This window comes from Canis aureus, chromosome 33 (genome assembly GCF_053574225.1).
Source record: "Canis aureus isolate CA01 chromosome 33, VMU_Caureus_v.1.0, whole genome shotgun sequence".
Classification (NCBI taxonomy): Eukaryota; Metazoa; Chordata; class Mammalia; order Carnivora; family Canidae; genus Canis; species Canis aureus.
This window is the reverse complement of record NC_135643.1, coordinates 21468730-21484158: the sequence shown is the minus strand read 5'-3', so window position 1 is coordinate 21484158 and position 15429 is coordinate 21468730. Positions and strand designations below refer to the sequence as shown.

The window sequence follows — 15429 nt, the reverse complement described above, 5'->3', positions numbered from 1 at the left end:
TGAAGTAACAAATCCTGCTATTTATGCTTTGTTAAATTCTCATTTATTCATGATCCTCCTTCCTCATCTCTAACCACATTTCCTTCCACAATAACCTAGCATTTCCATTCAATGTACACTTCACCTCATAGAGCCACAGAAAATGTCTTTTTACACTTTCATTTCCCTTTCCTTCAAATGGTAAATTGACCTCGATGAGATTTTATGATAGATATATATAGTCTACCTATGTTTATTAAACCAGCAAATTCCTAAAAAATACACAACTAGATGTATAAAAAATTACCAAGATCAGTAGGTTGAAACAGAAACTTTATACCAAGAACCATGTGCTGCCTGCCAAGCTTTCATTCATCAGGATGGCTATGTTGTAAGACTAGAAAGTCATGGTCAGTTTTCAGGTAACTGTGAGGACTTGTCTTAAGCCCTTAAGGCAGCCCACTAATGACATGAATTTACAGAATGATTAAGTAGCTAAAGCAGAATAGGTCATGTGAATTGGTGATAGATCTATGTGGCTGATAGCAATAGCTAAGAAGTAGCTAATAGTTTCACTCTGTGGTTACTTTCTGTCTCAGAAAGTAACTTCAAAAAGAAAAATTGAACCTATGGCTGCAAATAATAATATTAAAACAAAAAACAAAGTAATAAAATTTTGAAAAGTAAACAAAAACAAAGAAATCTGGCTAAATTTAGAAGACAGACAGCTCATGTGCCCCTGCCTACAACACACAAACCCTTTCCGAAGGAAAGCAAGTGCCGAAAAATGAGGACATTCTCAGGTACTTTTCAAGAAAGATTCATCTATCCTAACAACCATCTCATGTTTTCACATTACATACAAGATTAACAAAGAGATCACTCAGCCACATTTTATTTACACAATTACATTTTACACAATTTACACAATTACATACCACAAAGAATAAAAAGTTTTAAAATACATGCTAATTCTAGCTCTTGGGATTATACTTTCAGAAACCCAAATACATATTTTCAGAACTGGAAGATTTCTAGTTCTCTGCATAAAAGCCAAATCTAAGACAAATAGTACAGAGATGTGTGATTTTACTTACTTGCTTTCTTATGTAGTAACTTGTGAGTTGCCCAACTTCCTTTAAAACATTCCTAAAAGAGTAAACAAGAAAATCAGCGTCAGGTCTCCCTTAATCAGAGACATTTAAGGAATACTGGACATAAGAAATAAATGTTGGAATCTCTGTGCATTCAATATTTGGGCAAGCTTAAGAAATGGTGAAATCTATTTAAAAACTGAGATACTTCAGACAAGTAAAAAACATTAGCCTATATTATAAAGAGTAGTCACATAGTTATATTTCAATTTTATGCCACCAAATTATTTTCAAAATTATTAGGAAAATGAACTCAAGTAATAAATTGAATTCAAATAATGAACTCAAGTAATAAATCAGAAAAATGAATTCAACCAAAGATCTTGTTTATGCTTTCATTCTTATAGTATTTCTGTCAAAGAATTTAAAATTATTCAAACAAATCATTACAACTACTAAGAAAATTCACAAAGTCCTACAAATGTTTTGACTTTGCAAATATAAAAGAGTAACTAACAAATAAGAAAAAAAGCTAAAAACATAACTGAAAGCACCCCTAGAACTATGCAGTGATCAAACCACATGACACAAGTGATGCTACAGCTTCTCCTCTCCCTCACAGTTTGTCTAAGGGCTCTGAGGAGCTAGTTTCTCCTTTCAGGGCCAGAATCTCCTACTTCCCTTTTCCTCTCCTTATATCTTTCAAAGCCTGCCAACTGCTAAGTTAAGAAAACGCAGGTCATACCTATTGCCTCCTACTGCAACGTTAAGCCTCAGACTTCAAATGTGTAAAAAGAGGGATCCCTGGGTGGCGCAGCGGTTTGGGGCCTGCCTTAGGCCCAGGGTGCGATCCTGGAGACCCGGGATCGAATCCCACATTGGGCTCCCGGTGCATGGAGCCTGCTTCTCCCTCTGCCTGTGTCTCTGTGCCTCTCTCGCTCTCTGTGTGACTATCATAAATAAATAAAAATTAAAAAAAAAATGTGTAAAAAGATATCTGCAACATTTGAGACTTTTTTCAAAGTTGGTAAAAAGACCAGTTCTTCGCCACCCTGGAGTTCTAGGAAACCAGTTTTTTGTTTTTTTTTTTTTTGGAAACCAGTTTAAAAAAAAAAAATTATCTATCATTCTGTCAGAAGAGGTATTGTGATTAATTGGAAAGTCCCAAGAACTGAAACGGGAATATGTTATTTCTTCAGTACTACCTACACCTATTCAGCATAAGAAAACAAAGGTAAAAATCAGTGTTAAACAGTAATTTGAAGACAACCATAATGAATAACTAAGTTATCATTTACTGAATATGTGCACTATATGCCCACATTTCCTTTCATCCTCACAAAAACCTTGCAGGACAGATGGCATTATTCCCATTTTACACATGACAAAACTGAAGCACAAATAGCTAAATAATTTTCTGTCATATAACAGAATCACACTTGGCAGAACAAGAACTCAAACTCAGGCTTACCTGACTAAAGGTCATGCTTTCCCACTGCTTTAGTGTGTGAATGGGTAGGTGTGTGGGGGTGTGTGGAGAGTTTGTACTCGATTCCCAAAACATCAATTTAGCATCAAACTCAGAACTAGAAAACATGTATTCAATTAAGCTCTACCATCACAAAGTCTAAAATTTTATCTTTAAGGGGTCCCAGGAGGCTCAGTCAGTTGAGCATCCGACTCTTGATTTTGGCTCAGGTCATGATCTCAGGGTCATGGGATTGAGCCCCGAGATGGACTCCACACTGGGCGTGGAGCCTGCTTAATATTTTCTCTCTCCCTCTACACCCACTTCTGCTCACTCTCCCTCTCTCTCAAAATAAACAAATCTGAAAAAATAAAATAAAATTTTATTTTTAAATCTAGGAAGCAATGATAACTACTAACCATTTTCATGGGTCCTCAACTGCCCTATCAAGTGGGGCAGATATCTAGGTGACGATAATATAGCAGATTAGATGAGATCATGTAAATAACATATGGGAAAGTAGATAACCAAATGTCTAGTACCTAGCAAGTATCAAAATATGGGAATCCCTGACATCCCAGTGCTTATGGCTATGCCTGGCATTGAACAGGTTTTCTCAGTATATGATAAGAGAATGAACAAAAATTAATGTGATCATATACACAAAGCCTTCTTCCTGTTGTCGATGGAAATGTTCTCATCACCTTCCAGGACCAAGCTGCCTACTCCACAGCCATTCTCCCCTCCCTCTCACACCAACAGAATCCTCCTATAGCACAGTTGTAATGGATCCTGCAAAAAAACATTCCCAGCCTCGATGATACAAATGGCCTCATGACTTAACCTGGCCAAAATCTCAACCCAGTTGTCAGGTGGGGCCTCTGGAAAAATTCTTAGAAAACAGGCACCTATTTTCTCTTCTTTGCCCTTTCCCAGCTTCAAACCGAGACGCTGGCTGAAGCGAAGTGGCAGTCTTGTGACCACAAGGCATCAAGCACACCCTTAGCCTGGATCCCTAAGGACTTTGTGAGGCTGCTGTTCCAGTCTCAAAATACCTACCTCCAGACTCCTCATCATTAAAAATCTCCATACTTGGACCCCTGGGTGGCTCAGCCAATTAAGTGTCTGCCTTCCACTCAGGTCATTGTCCTGAGGTCCTAGGATGGAACCCCGAATCAAGCACCCTGCTCAGCAGGCACTCTGTTTCTGCCTCTCCCGCTGCCCCTCCCCCCTGCTTGCTCTCTCTCTCTCTCTCTCTCTCAAATAGATAAATAAAATCTAAAAAAAAAAGAACATGATATAAAACAAAACTCCACACTTTTAGTTTTGGAGGATATATTAGTTAGAAATTGCATTGGATTGAGACACTTGGGCAGCTCAGTCAGTTAAGCATCTGCCTTTAGCTCAGGTCATGATCCTGGGGTCCTGGGATTGAGCCCTGTGTCAGGCTCCCTGCTCAGTGGGGAGTTGGCTTGTCCTTCTGCCTCTCTTACCTGCTGTGGTCTCTCACTCAAATAAATAAAATCTTTAAAAAAAAGAAACTGCATTGGATTATGAGAAATAAAATCTCAAACAACCATGGCATAAAAACAAATCAATCACTCCACTGTACAGTAACAGACTAAAAGGCAGGGGTAGGGGAAAGGGCCACTGGATAAAGATGGCCATAACAACTACAGTAGGTTGAATGATGGCCACCCAGAGACACCAGGTTCTAATCTCTGGAACCTATAAATATCACCTTATTTTGAAAAGGGGTATTTGTATGTGTGATTAAATTAAGGGTCTTGTGATAGGGAGATTACCTTGGTAAGCCCTAAATGCCACCATCATGAGTGCCCTTATGAGAGAGGCAGAAGGAGGCTCACATACACAGAAAAGGAGGGAATGTGGCCAGAAGGGTACAGATTAATGTGGTAGAGCCTCTGGAGGGAGGACTGCCCTGCCACTGCCTTGATTTAGGCTCAGTGGAACTGAATTTGGACTTAGACCTCCCCAACTATGAAAGAATACTGCTGTTGTTTTATGCTACTCTGTGGCAATTTGTTACAGCAGCCACAGGAAACTAACACAGTAAAAAACAAGACACTAGGGCACACCAAAAGAATGAATCCAATTAGGGCACTGAGGGTGAAGGACTAATTACAGTCTTCTTGAAGCTTTTTCTGCTTACTGTACTTATTCATGGGGTCAACTCCCCATTATGCACAGTAATTTTTAAATGAGATCAGCCAAAGCACATGACTTATTTTAAGAAGCTTAACTTCAATCAGTATTTCAATCTCATCTCTTCCTTTCCTTTCTAAACTGTTCATCATCATGGATAAGACTCGCAAAAGTGATGAGACAGACTGGAATTTCCCTTGTTTCTCCTTCTTCCAGCCTCACGGCAGTAGGCTGTCAACAAGGAAAAACATCAGGGATGCAGAAAGAAGGGAGTAGAGAGAAACGGCCAGAGTGGGTCCTAGAATGCCAGTCTAAGAGTCAGCCAGGCCCAGAGGCAGAAACCCACCAGGGCTGCAGGCTCAATGTACCAATGCTATTCTTCAGTTGAAGGCCTTGACACCAACCAATGCCTCCATACTAAGTATGCTTGGTATAATTTTCAATTAATTTTCAGTATGCCAGCTTAGGATAAATCAACCGAATGTCTACCCAATAAGACCTATGTATGGCTAAAGTGGCTTACACATTATCTAGGTGCTGGTATGTCCAATACTGCATCACTGCTGTAAATAGTCTACCCTGAAAAAAATTAAGGACAGATTTTTACTCCATCACATACACCCTATTCTCCAAAATCCTAAGGTACTCCACTTCTTATGGAAGCACCGGCACAGCACAGTTTGCACCTTCACCTGGCTAGCCTTTTTCCTGCCATCACTAAAATTAGAATATAAATCAGAAGAAAACACGTCAAGAACAATAGAGAAAAAACTTCTGGACAGAGCAGGGTTATCAAAAGAGGACTCTTAGGTACTCTTCAGCTCCACAAGCCTTGGATTCCATCTTTTAAGTAATTATATAAAAGAAGTTCTTAAAAAATTGTGATGATCTCAAAGTTAACCTCCTCCTCCCCCCTTCAAAGTAGAGCAAAATGACAGAAGGTTGAAAATAAAGAGATGGCATTTTTAAAAAAAAAAGATTTAAAACCAATGAGGAGTCTGCAGCATCTGGCTGGTTCAGTCCATAGAGCATAGGAGTCTTGATCTCAGGGTTGTAAGTCTGAGCCCATACTAGTTGTAGGGATAACTTATAAAAAAAAAAAAAAAATCTTAGAAAAAAAAAACCCAACAAATCTAACATCTGGATAATAAAAGTTTCAGAGAAAAAAGGGAGAAGAGAGACCTTAGAAATAAAGTTTTCCGTAACTAAAAGACAGTAGTTTCTAAACTGAAAAGACTCCCAAAGGATAAATCTTAACTTGCCCAAAGCATACCATATGTAATTTCCTAATACTGGGGTAGAGAAGCTCTAATAAGCTTCCAGAGAAAGGGGGGAGGGCAAAAATATGTAAAAGATTATGAATCCTATGGCAACAAACTTTTCAATAACAGTGGAAGTTAAAAGAAAATGGAATAATATAAAAATTCTGAGAAAACAATTTCTAAACTAGAATTCCAAATTCAGCCAAACTGAAACTCAAGTGTCAGGGTACAGCAAGGTATTTACAGAATCTCAAAAGTTTACCTCCCGTGCAATCTTTCTCAGGAAGCTACTGGAGGAGATATTACATAAAACATGAGATTAACCAGGAGAGAGGAAGATATGATACAGACAAAAGAGAAGTAAAGGATAATGCTTGAGGAGGGAGGTAAGGATGACTGCCCTGAAGGAAGCCCAGAGGGCAAGAAGTTGTGGCTAGAGGCGGTCAGTGTTCTCAAGTAAAAATGACAAAATGCCAAATGTATTTGAAAGTATTGAGAGGAATTCTATGCAATTGTGGAAGAGTTTGGGAATGAGTAAGTACATGGGCAAAACAAACTGTGAAATGAATGGGAAAGGGCAACCCAGGTGGCTCAGCGGTTTAGCACCGCCTTCAGCCTAGGGCCTGATCCTAAAGATCCGGGATCGAGTCCCACATCAGGTTCCCTGCATGGAGCCTGCTTCTCCCTCTGCCTGTGTCTCTGCCCCTCTCTCTCTACGTCTCCCATGAATAAATAAATAAAATGTTTAAAATAAATAAATAAATGAATGGGAAATAGGGGCATCTGGCTGACTCAGCTGGAGGAGCATGCAATTCTTGATCTTGGGGTCATGAGTTTGAGCCCCATGATGGGTATAGAAATTACTTTAAAAAGAAAGAAAAGAAAAGAAAAGAAAAGAAAAGGAAATAGGAAAGGAGTGAGGGGCTTTGTAAGTTAGAAACATTTTGACTAGGTATGTGAAATAACTTGAGCAATCAACTAAAAAGTTACAAAAAATTATTTTAATTATGGACATTTTGCCTCCATGAGGTTGAGACAATAAATGAAGCCAATCAAGAAACATTTAAATTACTGTGAGTTAAGATTCGATATAAAATATATTTTTTAAAGATTTTACGTGAGAGAGAGAAGAGAGACAGCGTAAGTGGGAGGAGGGGCAGAAGGACAAGCAGACTTCCCACTATATATGTGTATCCAATGCTAAAAAACGCTTTAAAGTTTAAAATATGAATGAATTAACATCTAAAAAAAATCAATAGATAATTTTAAAAAGAAAACAAAAAACATTTTTAAGATTATTTATTTGAGAGAAAAAGCAGGAACAGGGAGGAAGAAGCAGGAGGAAAGGGGGAGGCAGACCCCGCTGAGCAGGTAGCCGGATGAGGGGTTCAATCCCAGGACCCTGGGATCATAACCTGAGCCAAAGTCAGAGGCTTAACTGATTCAGCCACCCAGGCACTCCTCGAAATAAAATATTTTAAAACATATATATTTCCATTGCTTAAAAAAACCTTTAAACAAGGTTAAAATAAAATGATTGGCATCTAAAAAAATCAATAGGTAATTTAAAAATGAAAACAAAATTTTAAAACTAGAAGAAATTTACAATTTCATAGAACTGAAGTAGTCTCCCACTCGACACCACCTTAACTGTGCTGTCATATGTTACATAAAAAATGAGATTTTTTTTAGGGACTCCTGAGGGGCTCAGTGGTTGCACATCTGCCTTCAGCTCAAGGTGTGATCCTGGGGTCCTGGGATTGAGTCCCACATCATGCTCCCCACAGGGAGCCTGCTTCTCCCTCAGTCTATGTCTCTCTGTCTCTCATTAATAAATAAATAAAATCTAAAAAAAAAAATGAGATTTCTAAATTGCTATTGTATAGTTAACCTTTTTTAAAATAAATTTTATGTTCTGTAATGTAATAATTTATTTATTTATTTATTTTTGTAATGTAATAATTTAAAAGGTTTGCCCATCATCATATACATCTTATATGTCCAGATATTCAAATATAGTTTAAAACTGAAGAGTTAACTACACTATGTTAACTAAATGGAATTTAAATTAAAACTTAAACAGAAAAGTAAACATCTTCAGTATTTAATGATACCATCTAGGTTGAGTATCCATTTCAGGGCATCCAATTCCTTTAATGTGATACTTAACTTTTTTTTAGATCACTAAATCCTTTGATAATCTGGGGAAAGCAATCATTCCCCTCCACAGGAAAAAAAAAAACATACCTGTGCACAACAAACTTGTGCACAGTGTTAGTCGCTACTAAGTAATTCATGCATATAAAGTGTACAATATGACCAAAGCACTTGTAAGGTGCTGGACATTCAGCAGTGAACAATATAGGCCTGGTCTTGACAAATATTACACGGCTAATTACACGATCACATAGTTTAAGTCATAAGGGCTAAAAAGAAAAATTATATAGTGCTAAGAAAAAGAGGTAAAGTGCAAGAGGTAAAGATACAGGCATGGGTCAGGATGAGGTTAAGGACTCTGGTCTCTTCCAGTAACAACAGAAAGCCATTAAAAAGTTTTAAACAAAGGAACGACCTGTAAAGACTTGAGTTCATGGCATTCCTGATCTTCATCCACAAACCTAAAATTAAAATCCCTTTTCCTAAATAATAATCGAAAGAATGGTCTTGAAGAACTGTTCTTTAAGCTGTTCTTATTCAAGAGAGAGAAAAAGAGAGAGCGAGCAGGGGGTGATGGATAGACAGACTTCTCTGAGAATCAGAGCATTTTATTTCTTTATTTAAAAACTTACCAAGACCAGATTGAATGTTTGCCTTCTTCCTATTGTATAACTTATGAAACAGAGTGAGCATCTCTTTTATGCTTGGCAAACTGTCCTACTCTTTGCTAGGTATAGAACAGCTTCCAAATTTTATCCTTTGCACTTTCAACACCTCTGGGAGTTCCTTTAAAGCTTTTGTTGGTACTGCTTCCCCCACGACACAGCCATTCTTTTCATCACAACCATTTTCCTCATTTATGCCAACAAGTTGGCCTCATTGAGTTGTTCTGTTCTGGCTGCATGTCTAGCTGTCTAGAATGCTGAGGAATGCCAATATTCCCGTGGCCAGCTATTTCTTCTATAACCCCCTTTATGTTAAATTTAGATTTTGTGTTTCTAGCATTATCATTTACCATTTCTTTGCCGCACTTTCATCTTTGTTGGCCAATTCCTTCTTTCGATTATCCGTTCTTATAAAATATCACAGAAGCCATCACTGGAAAACAAGAAAGCAACACAACTACAGACTTTGCTGTCTGGATGAGAAATGAGTGAGATGCACAGTGGCCAATCACTGACAGGTTTTCAAAGAAGGGAGTGACTGGTCACTGATAAGGTGCACACTTGTGATTTACACAGTGATCCTAGGACTAAAGAGTTGGCCATGAAGTGTGTACTTTATGTAATTACTCCATGCCATTGGGAGACTGGCTTCACTTAATGGAACTACAGTAACTAAATTCATGCATATCAGGCAGCCTGGGTAGCTCAGTGGTTTAGCGCCACCTTCAGCCCAGGGTGTGATCCTGGAGACCCGGGATCAAGTCCCACATCAGGCTCCCTGCATGGAGCCTGCTTCTCCCTCTGCCTGTGTCTCGGCCTCTCTCTCTGTATGTCTCTCTCATGAATAAATAAATAAAATCTTTAAAAAATAAAAAAATAAATTCATACATATCAAAGCTGCAAAATAAGATCTACCTTTAGCAAGTACCTAGCTAGCTTAGTCAATAGAGCATGCAACTCTTGATCTCAGGGTCATGAGATCCTGAGCCCCATGTTGGGTATACAGCCCCATGTTGGGTATACAGCTTACTTAAAATCTGTCTTTATATAGTTGGCACTCTGATACAACCTATTTATAAAACTTTTCTAAATAGGTTATGTGAACAAAACACTTCTGCATCACCCAGCATCTTTTTTTACCCTCACAGAAGCTGACATAAATTTCCTTAAGTTAAAAAAAAAATCTCTATCCCAACTGATTCATTTAGAGAACACAGAAATTTACATGCCAATTTAAATGGGGGGTGGGGGGGGCACATACTAATTTAAACAAGAAACATAAGGAGAAAAAAACACCAGAGAAGAGAGGTAAAAGCAGCATTTAAAATGTTACCAAGAATTTAGTATATTCACCTAATTCGGTAATACTAAAAAACAACAAAAAAAAAATAATACTTTAAAAAAAAAACACACTACCTACTACTAAGGATAATTGATAACCCCTAAAGGGTTTATAAGTAGGGACAACTCAAAACCCACAAGGTTCTCTAAAACACTCCTTTTCAAACATGACTAGTGGCTAAAAAGCATGGACTCTGAAGTCAGACAGACCTGTATCCTAGCTTGGTCACTTATTAGCCTTTCGATACTTAGTATCTGAAGTTCTGCTTTCCTCAACTGTTATGTTGGGAAAACAACTGTGTAAAATGTGTGGCCAAGAAGTGCTCAATTCTAATTATCATCAATTTTATTATTTTTTGAGGCAATTTAAATTTTAAACTTGAAAAAATGATCACTTAAGTATCTCTACCTTTAACATGTGTCATCCCTGGCCCAGATTCTTGGCTTCTGAAAATTGATAGCAATTAGGCAGCTAGTAATTGCACTGAGCTTTGTATCTTACTGACATTATTACTGCCCACAGAGGCTGCACAGTGGGGAAAGGGATGTAACCCCAAGTTCGAACCTGCTCCCACCACACAGACCATTAGAGAGAACAAAGCCTACTGGCTCACAGCATCGGAGTACAACCAGAGACCCATCTCTGGCAGACACAAAGGCAACCCTTAGAAAGCCAGGCCTTTATATATATATTTACATTGATAAATAAAACATTGATCAGTGACAACGAGTAGTCATATTACAAGGGAGACAAAAGTCACAGATTTGCAGATTTAGTCCAACTATAAGGCCTGAACAGAATGCGTGGAGCAGCTATTTGAGGGCTCTGAAAAGAAAACCGCAGCACGCAGATTAGGGAAGACCAAAATTTGAAGTTCCACTGATATGGTGATGAGTTCACCATCTCACCCCACGCATCATCAGGGGCAACAGAAAGTGACCACTTGGCACAGACACATTGTGCTCCAGGAGAAATCCTTTAATTCTGGCTCAAGGAACGGAAGAATAATTCCCAGTGCTCCAAGAGCACAGATATCCACCTTTTCTTCTCTCTTCTATCCTGTTACACCCCACACTCCAAGTGATCCCACGGTGACCACCTATATAACACGAGCTTGTAGGAACCAAAATTCTGAGGAAGAGGCATTTTCCTTTTCTCATCTGTGAAGCTGTAGTCCAGAGAGGGTAGGACCAAACCCCACTTTCTTCTCTCTGCCCTGTTGCCATGTAGCCCCTGGACACAGGCAGCATCAAGAAGTGTGCAACAAACTGGGTACTAAATTACAGCTTTCTGGCCAGAAAACCAAAGATGAGAATTTCTGAGAAACCAGAAAGTACCAGGAAGGAGCTCCAGAAAGGGACCCCATAAAGTTGTTCATAATACGACATTAACAATACTTGAGAGAACAGAACTAACTGAAAAGTCCATCATCCACATCTCAGACCAAGCCTGGATCTAACTCAGATGAGGAGCGGGCTAAAACAAAAATATCAACATTCTCCAAAGGATTTAAACAAGACTCAAGATCTCGTAATATCAAAATTCCTAGTCTACAGTCTAAAATTATTTGACATATAAAGAACCATGAAAATTTCAACTCACAAGTGAAATGAGTCAACAAAAAAAAAAAAAAAAAAAAAAGAAATGAGTCAACAGACACCAATACTAAGATGACATGAATGTTGCCATTAACTGCCAAAGGCTCAGAAGCAGGTATTATTAAAATGTGCCAACAGACAACATTCATAATACCGGTGGATAAAGAGAAAATCTTTGCAAAGAAAAACAGACATAAAGAAAATACACATGGAAATTTTAAAATTGAAAACTACAGTAGCCAAAGTAAAAAGCTAACTGGGTGGATCCAACAGTATAATGGAGATAACAGAAAAGATCCAGAGATCAAAAGAAATTATTCCATTTGAACATGGAGAAGATTTATTTTTAATGAACAAAGTCTAGGGACCAATGTGACAATAACGAATTATTAAGAGTAAAGAGAGAATGGAATAATGATAAAAAAGAAAAAAAGAAAAACAGGTCAACTAAGATGATATAACAGTCTAAACTGTACATCTCTAACAAGAGAGCTTCAAGATACATGAAGCAAAAAGTGACAGAAGTGAAAAGAAGAGAAAAATCCATACTATAGTTGGAAATCAAAATTATCATCCATTCATAATAAAAACCCTCAGTAAACTAAGGAGAGCATTTCCTCAACTTGATAAAGATTATCTACCAAAGTCTATGGATATCATATTTGTGAAAGACACAATGCTTCTTCCCCAAGATCAGAAACCAGACCAGTAGCCTGGGTGGCTCGGCGGTTTAGTACCACCTTCAGGCCAGGGCCTGATCCTGGAGACCTGGGATCGAGTTCCACATCGGGCTCCCTGCATGGAGCCTGCTTCTCCCTCTGCCTGTGTCTCTGCCTCTCTCTCTCTCTGTGTATGTCTCTCATGAATAAATAAATAAAATCTTAAAAAAGAAAGAAAGAAACAAACAAACAAACAAACCAGACAAGGATGTCTACTCTCAACATTCCCAATTCAACATCACACTGGAAGTCTTAGAATTCAAGAAGGCAAGAAAAATATATATAAAACGCATACAGATAGGAAAAAAAAAAGAAAACTGCCCCCATTCAAAGATGACAGAAGTATCTGTATACAAATACAAATGAAAAAATTCCCAGAACTAAAATACCAGGTTAGCAGAGCCACAAATACAAGGTCAACACACAAAAACCTGCTGTATTTCTATATACTGGCAATATATATAATTAGAAAATGACAAAAAGCATTACTATTTATAATCACTCCTCCCCAGAAAAAACAGTATAAATGTAACAAAACATGCATAGCAGCTGAAAAACTATAACACTTATAGAAACTAAGAAACAATGATAAATCAAATAAGATCTAACTAAATGGATATCTTGTGCATGGAGTGGAAAACTAAACATTGGAAAGATGTCAATTCTCCCCAAATTCATTTACAAGTTTTAAGCAATTCCAATGGGGATTGCTTTAAGATATAAAAAAGTATGGTTCTAAAATTTATATTAAAAGGCAAATAAACTAGAATTGTTCAATTTTGAAAAAAAAGAATTAGAGGAATCTTACACTTTTTCTTATGTTAAGGAAACAATTTTTCCTATTTCTGCTCTAAAAATAATTTATTAGGGGCTAATGTTGAATCTCATCAAATGTATCTTAAGCATGTACAGAAGCATTATTTTTGTATTTGGTGTAATGATTTGATGTATTAATAGCTTTTCCTATTATTTCATGATTTCTACCTCCCTGAAATAAACTAGCTGACTATGGTGGATTATTCTTTTTTATATTATACAACTTGATAGTATTTGTTTTGCAAAGTTGTGGCCATTTTAGGTCTCTCACTATGTATTGCTGGATATTTTAATTCAGGGTTTCCTTGCTGCCCTTTCTTCCCTTTCCTATCTGCCACCTCATTCTTACTGCCAACCCTTATTATTGCTGGCCAAAAGATAATCTGTCTCAAAAATATAAATAGCCCTGCTATCTTCTTAATGAATAAAAAGGATCAGGTGGCAAGTATCTATAGAGGAAGGTTACCATCAAGCTGGATGAGCAGGACATCATCTTCCATTATAGGTAAAAGCCTGTGGAGCCTCCATTCGACATTTATTATTGGGAACCACCATTTGTTGAGAGCCTCTTTTTGTGTGGGACACCTTAAACGCATTATTATTCAGATGTCACACTAATCCTAGGAAGTGGATATTAATATTCCCATTTTACAGATGAGAAGGTTATTTAACCTACTTTAGTTTGAGCCAGTTCAAACAACTGTTGAGTGGCAGAGCTAGAATATAAATATAGGACTTTCTGGTTCCAAAGTCCACTCTCTTTCTATACAGCTACAAGGCTCACAGGGCAGAGCTCAGAAGAAGCGACAGCTTGAGAACGAGGATAAAAGGGGGCAAGAAATGGGTCTGCATCACTCCCTCCTCCTCACAATACCTTGCCCTCTGCATCTTTTCCATTGGCTGTAGGGACAGTTGTATCCTGTATATAAATCAGTACATGTAAAAAGAAACAAAAACAATCTAGCAGCATAGACGAGAGAGAGGAAGACAGAGATGAGATCAAGGTAAAGGGGGACAAATTTCAAAGAAAAGGCTAAATAAAATTTTAGCTTAAGATATTTAAAAATACAAATATGAAGAATTTCTAAGTAGGTACTAAGAATTGGCAAAAGGACAAAACCAAAGGAAAAAATACGAGACTGGTCTCCAGCAGAATCACATTATCATTTAAAAAACATTTTACAATGTTAAATGTTTTCATCCACGGGGCTTATATTATTATAAGTATGCTAATTCTCTTACCAAAAGCAATTATCTCTTTATTAGAAACTATAGTAACCCATGTTATCAAGTACAGACAGGAAAACAGAATGTTTCTTATTGAATTCTGTTGAATAAAGATGCCCATTAAGAGATGTACTTTTTTTTTTTTTTAAGATTTTATTTATTTATGAGAAACAGAGACAGAGAGAGAGAGAGAGAGAGAGGCAAAGACATAGGCAGAGGCAGCAGGAAAAGCAGGCTCCATGTAGGAAGCCTGATGCGGGACTCGATCCCGGGTCTTCAGGATCACACCCTGGACTGAAGGCAGACACCCAACCTCCGAGCCACCCAGGTGTCCCTAAGAGATATATTATGTACTTTGAGAACTTCTTGGGATACAGAGAAACCTGTGAACAGTGATTATTCCTAAGGGATGAGAAATAAATTTGGGAGAAGGGACCCCTCACTTTAAATTCTTGTAACACATATTACCTTTTTTTAAACAAAACAAAAAGAATATTGTAATAAAACAGATTTCCAAAATTTTCATCGAATTAAAACACATATATAGGAAAATACTCAGCATCAAAACTACACTAAATAGAAATTAACCACCCTGATGCATCAGCAGCTCCCAGAAAGGACTTTACACGAACATAATGAACTCAACTTTTAAGTTGTACTAATGAAGTTATTAAATGCTAAGCAAATCACTCCACTAGATTATTAATCCTTCATGTTGGTAAAATGCTACCTCTAAATAATAAAAATAAGCAAATATAGCCAGAATGTTATATAACATGGTTTCTTAATCCCTGTCATACTATAAGCAAGTGCTTTTTTCATTTTCAAATAAAGAGGACAAAAAAAAAAATATCTGCCTGCTTACTCCTAGATGACCTACTAGGCACAAGGAAAATGAAGGAACAAAGTAACATTAGAAAGTTCAGGAAAATGTCC

General features: G+C 37.5%; 1 protein-coding gene across 1 annotated transcript in view; it reads right to left on the bottom strand.

Moving 5' to 3' along the window:
• Positions 1-15429, bottom strand: part of METAP1 (methionyl aminopeptidase 1) — a 68213-nt gene that overhangs the window by 31094 nt on the left and 21690 nt on the right. Inside the window, exon 2 of the mRNA XM_077882966.1 lies at positions 1077-1128. Coding sequence (XP_077739092.1) covers positions 1077-1128 — 52 coding nt within the window. The remainder of the gene's footprint in view (positions 1-1076; positions 1129-15429) is intronic.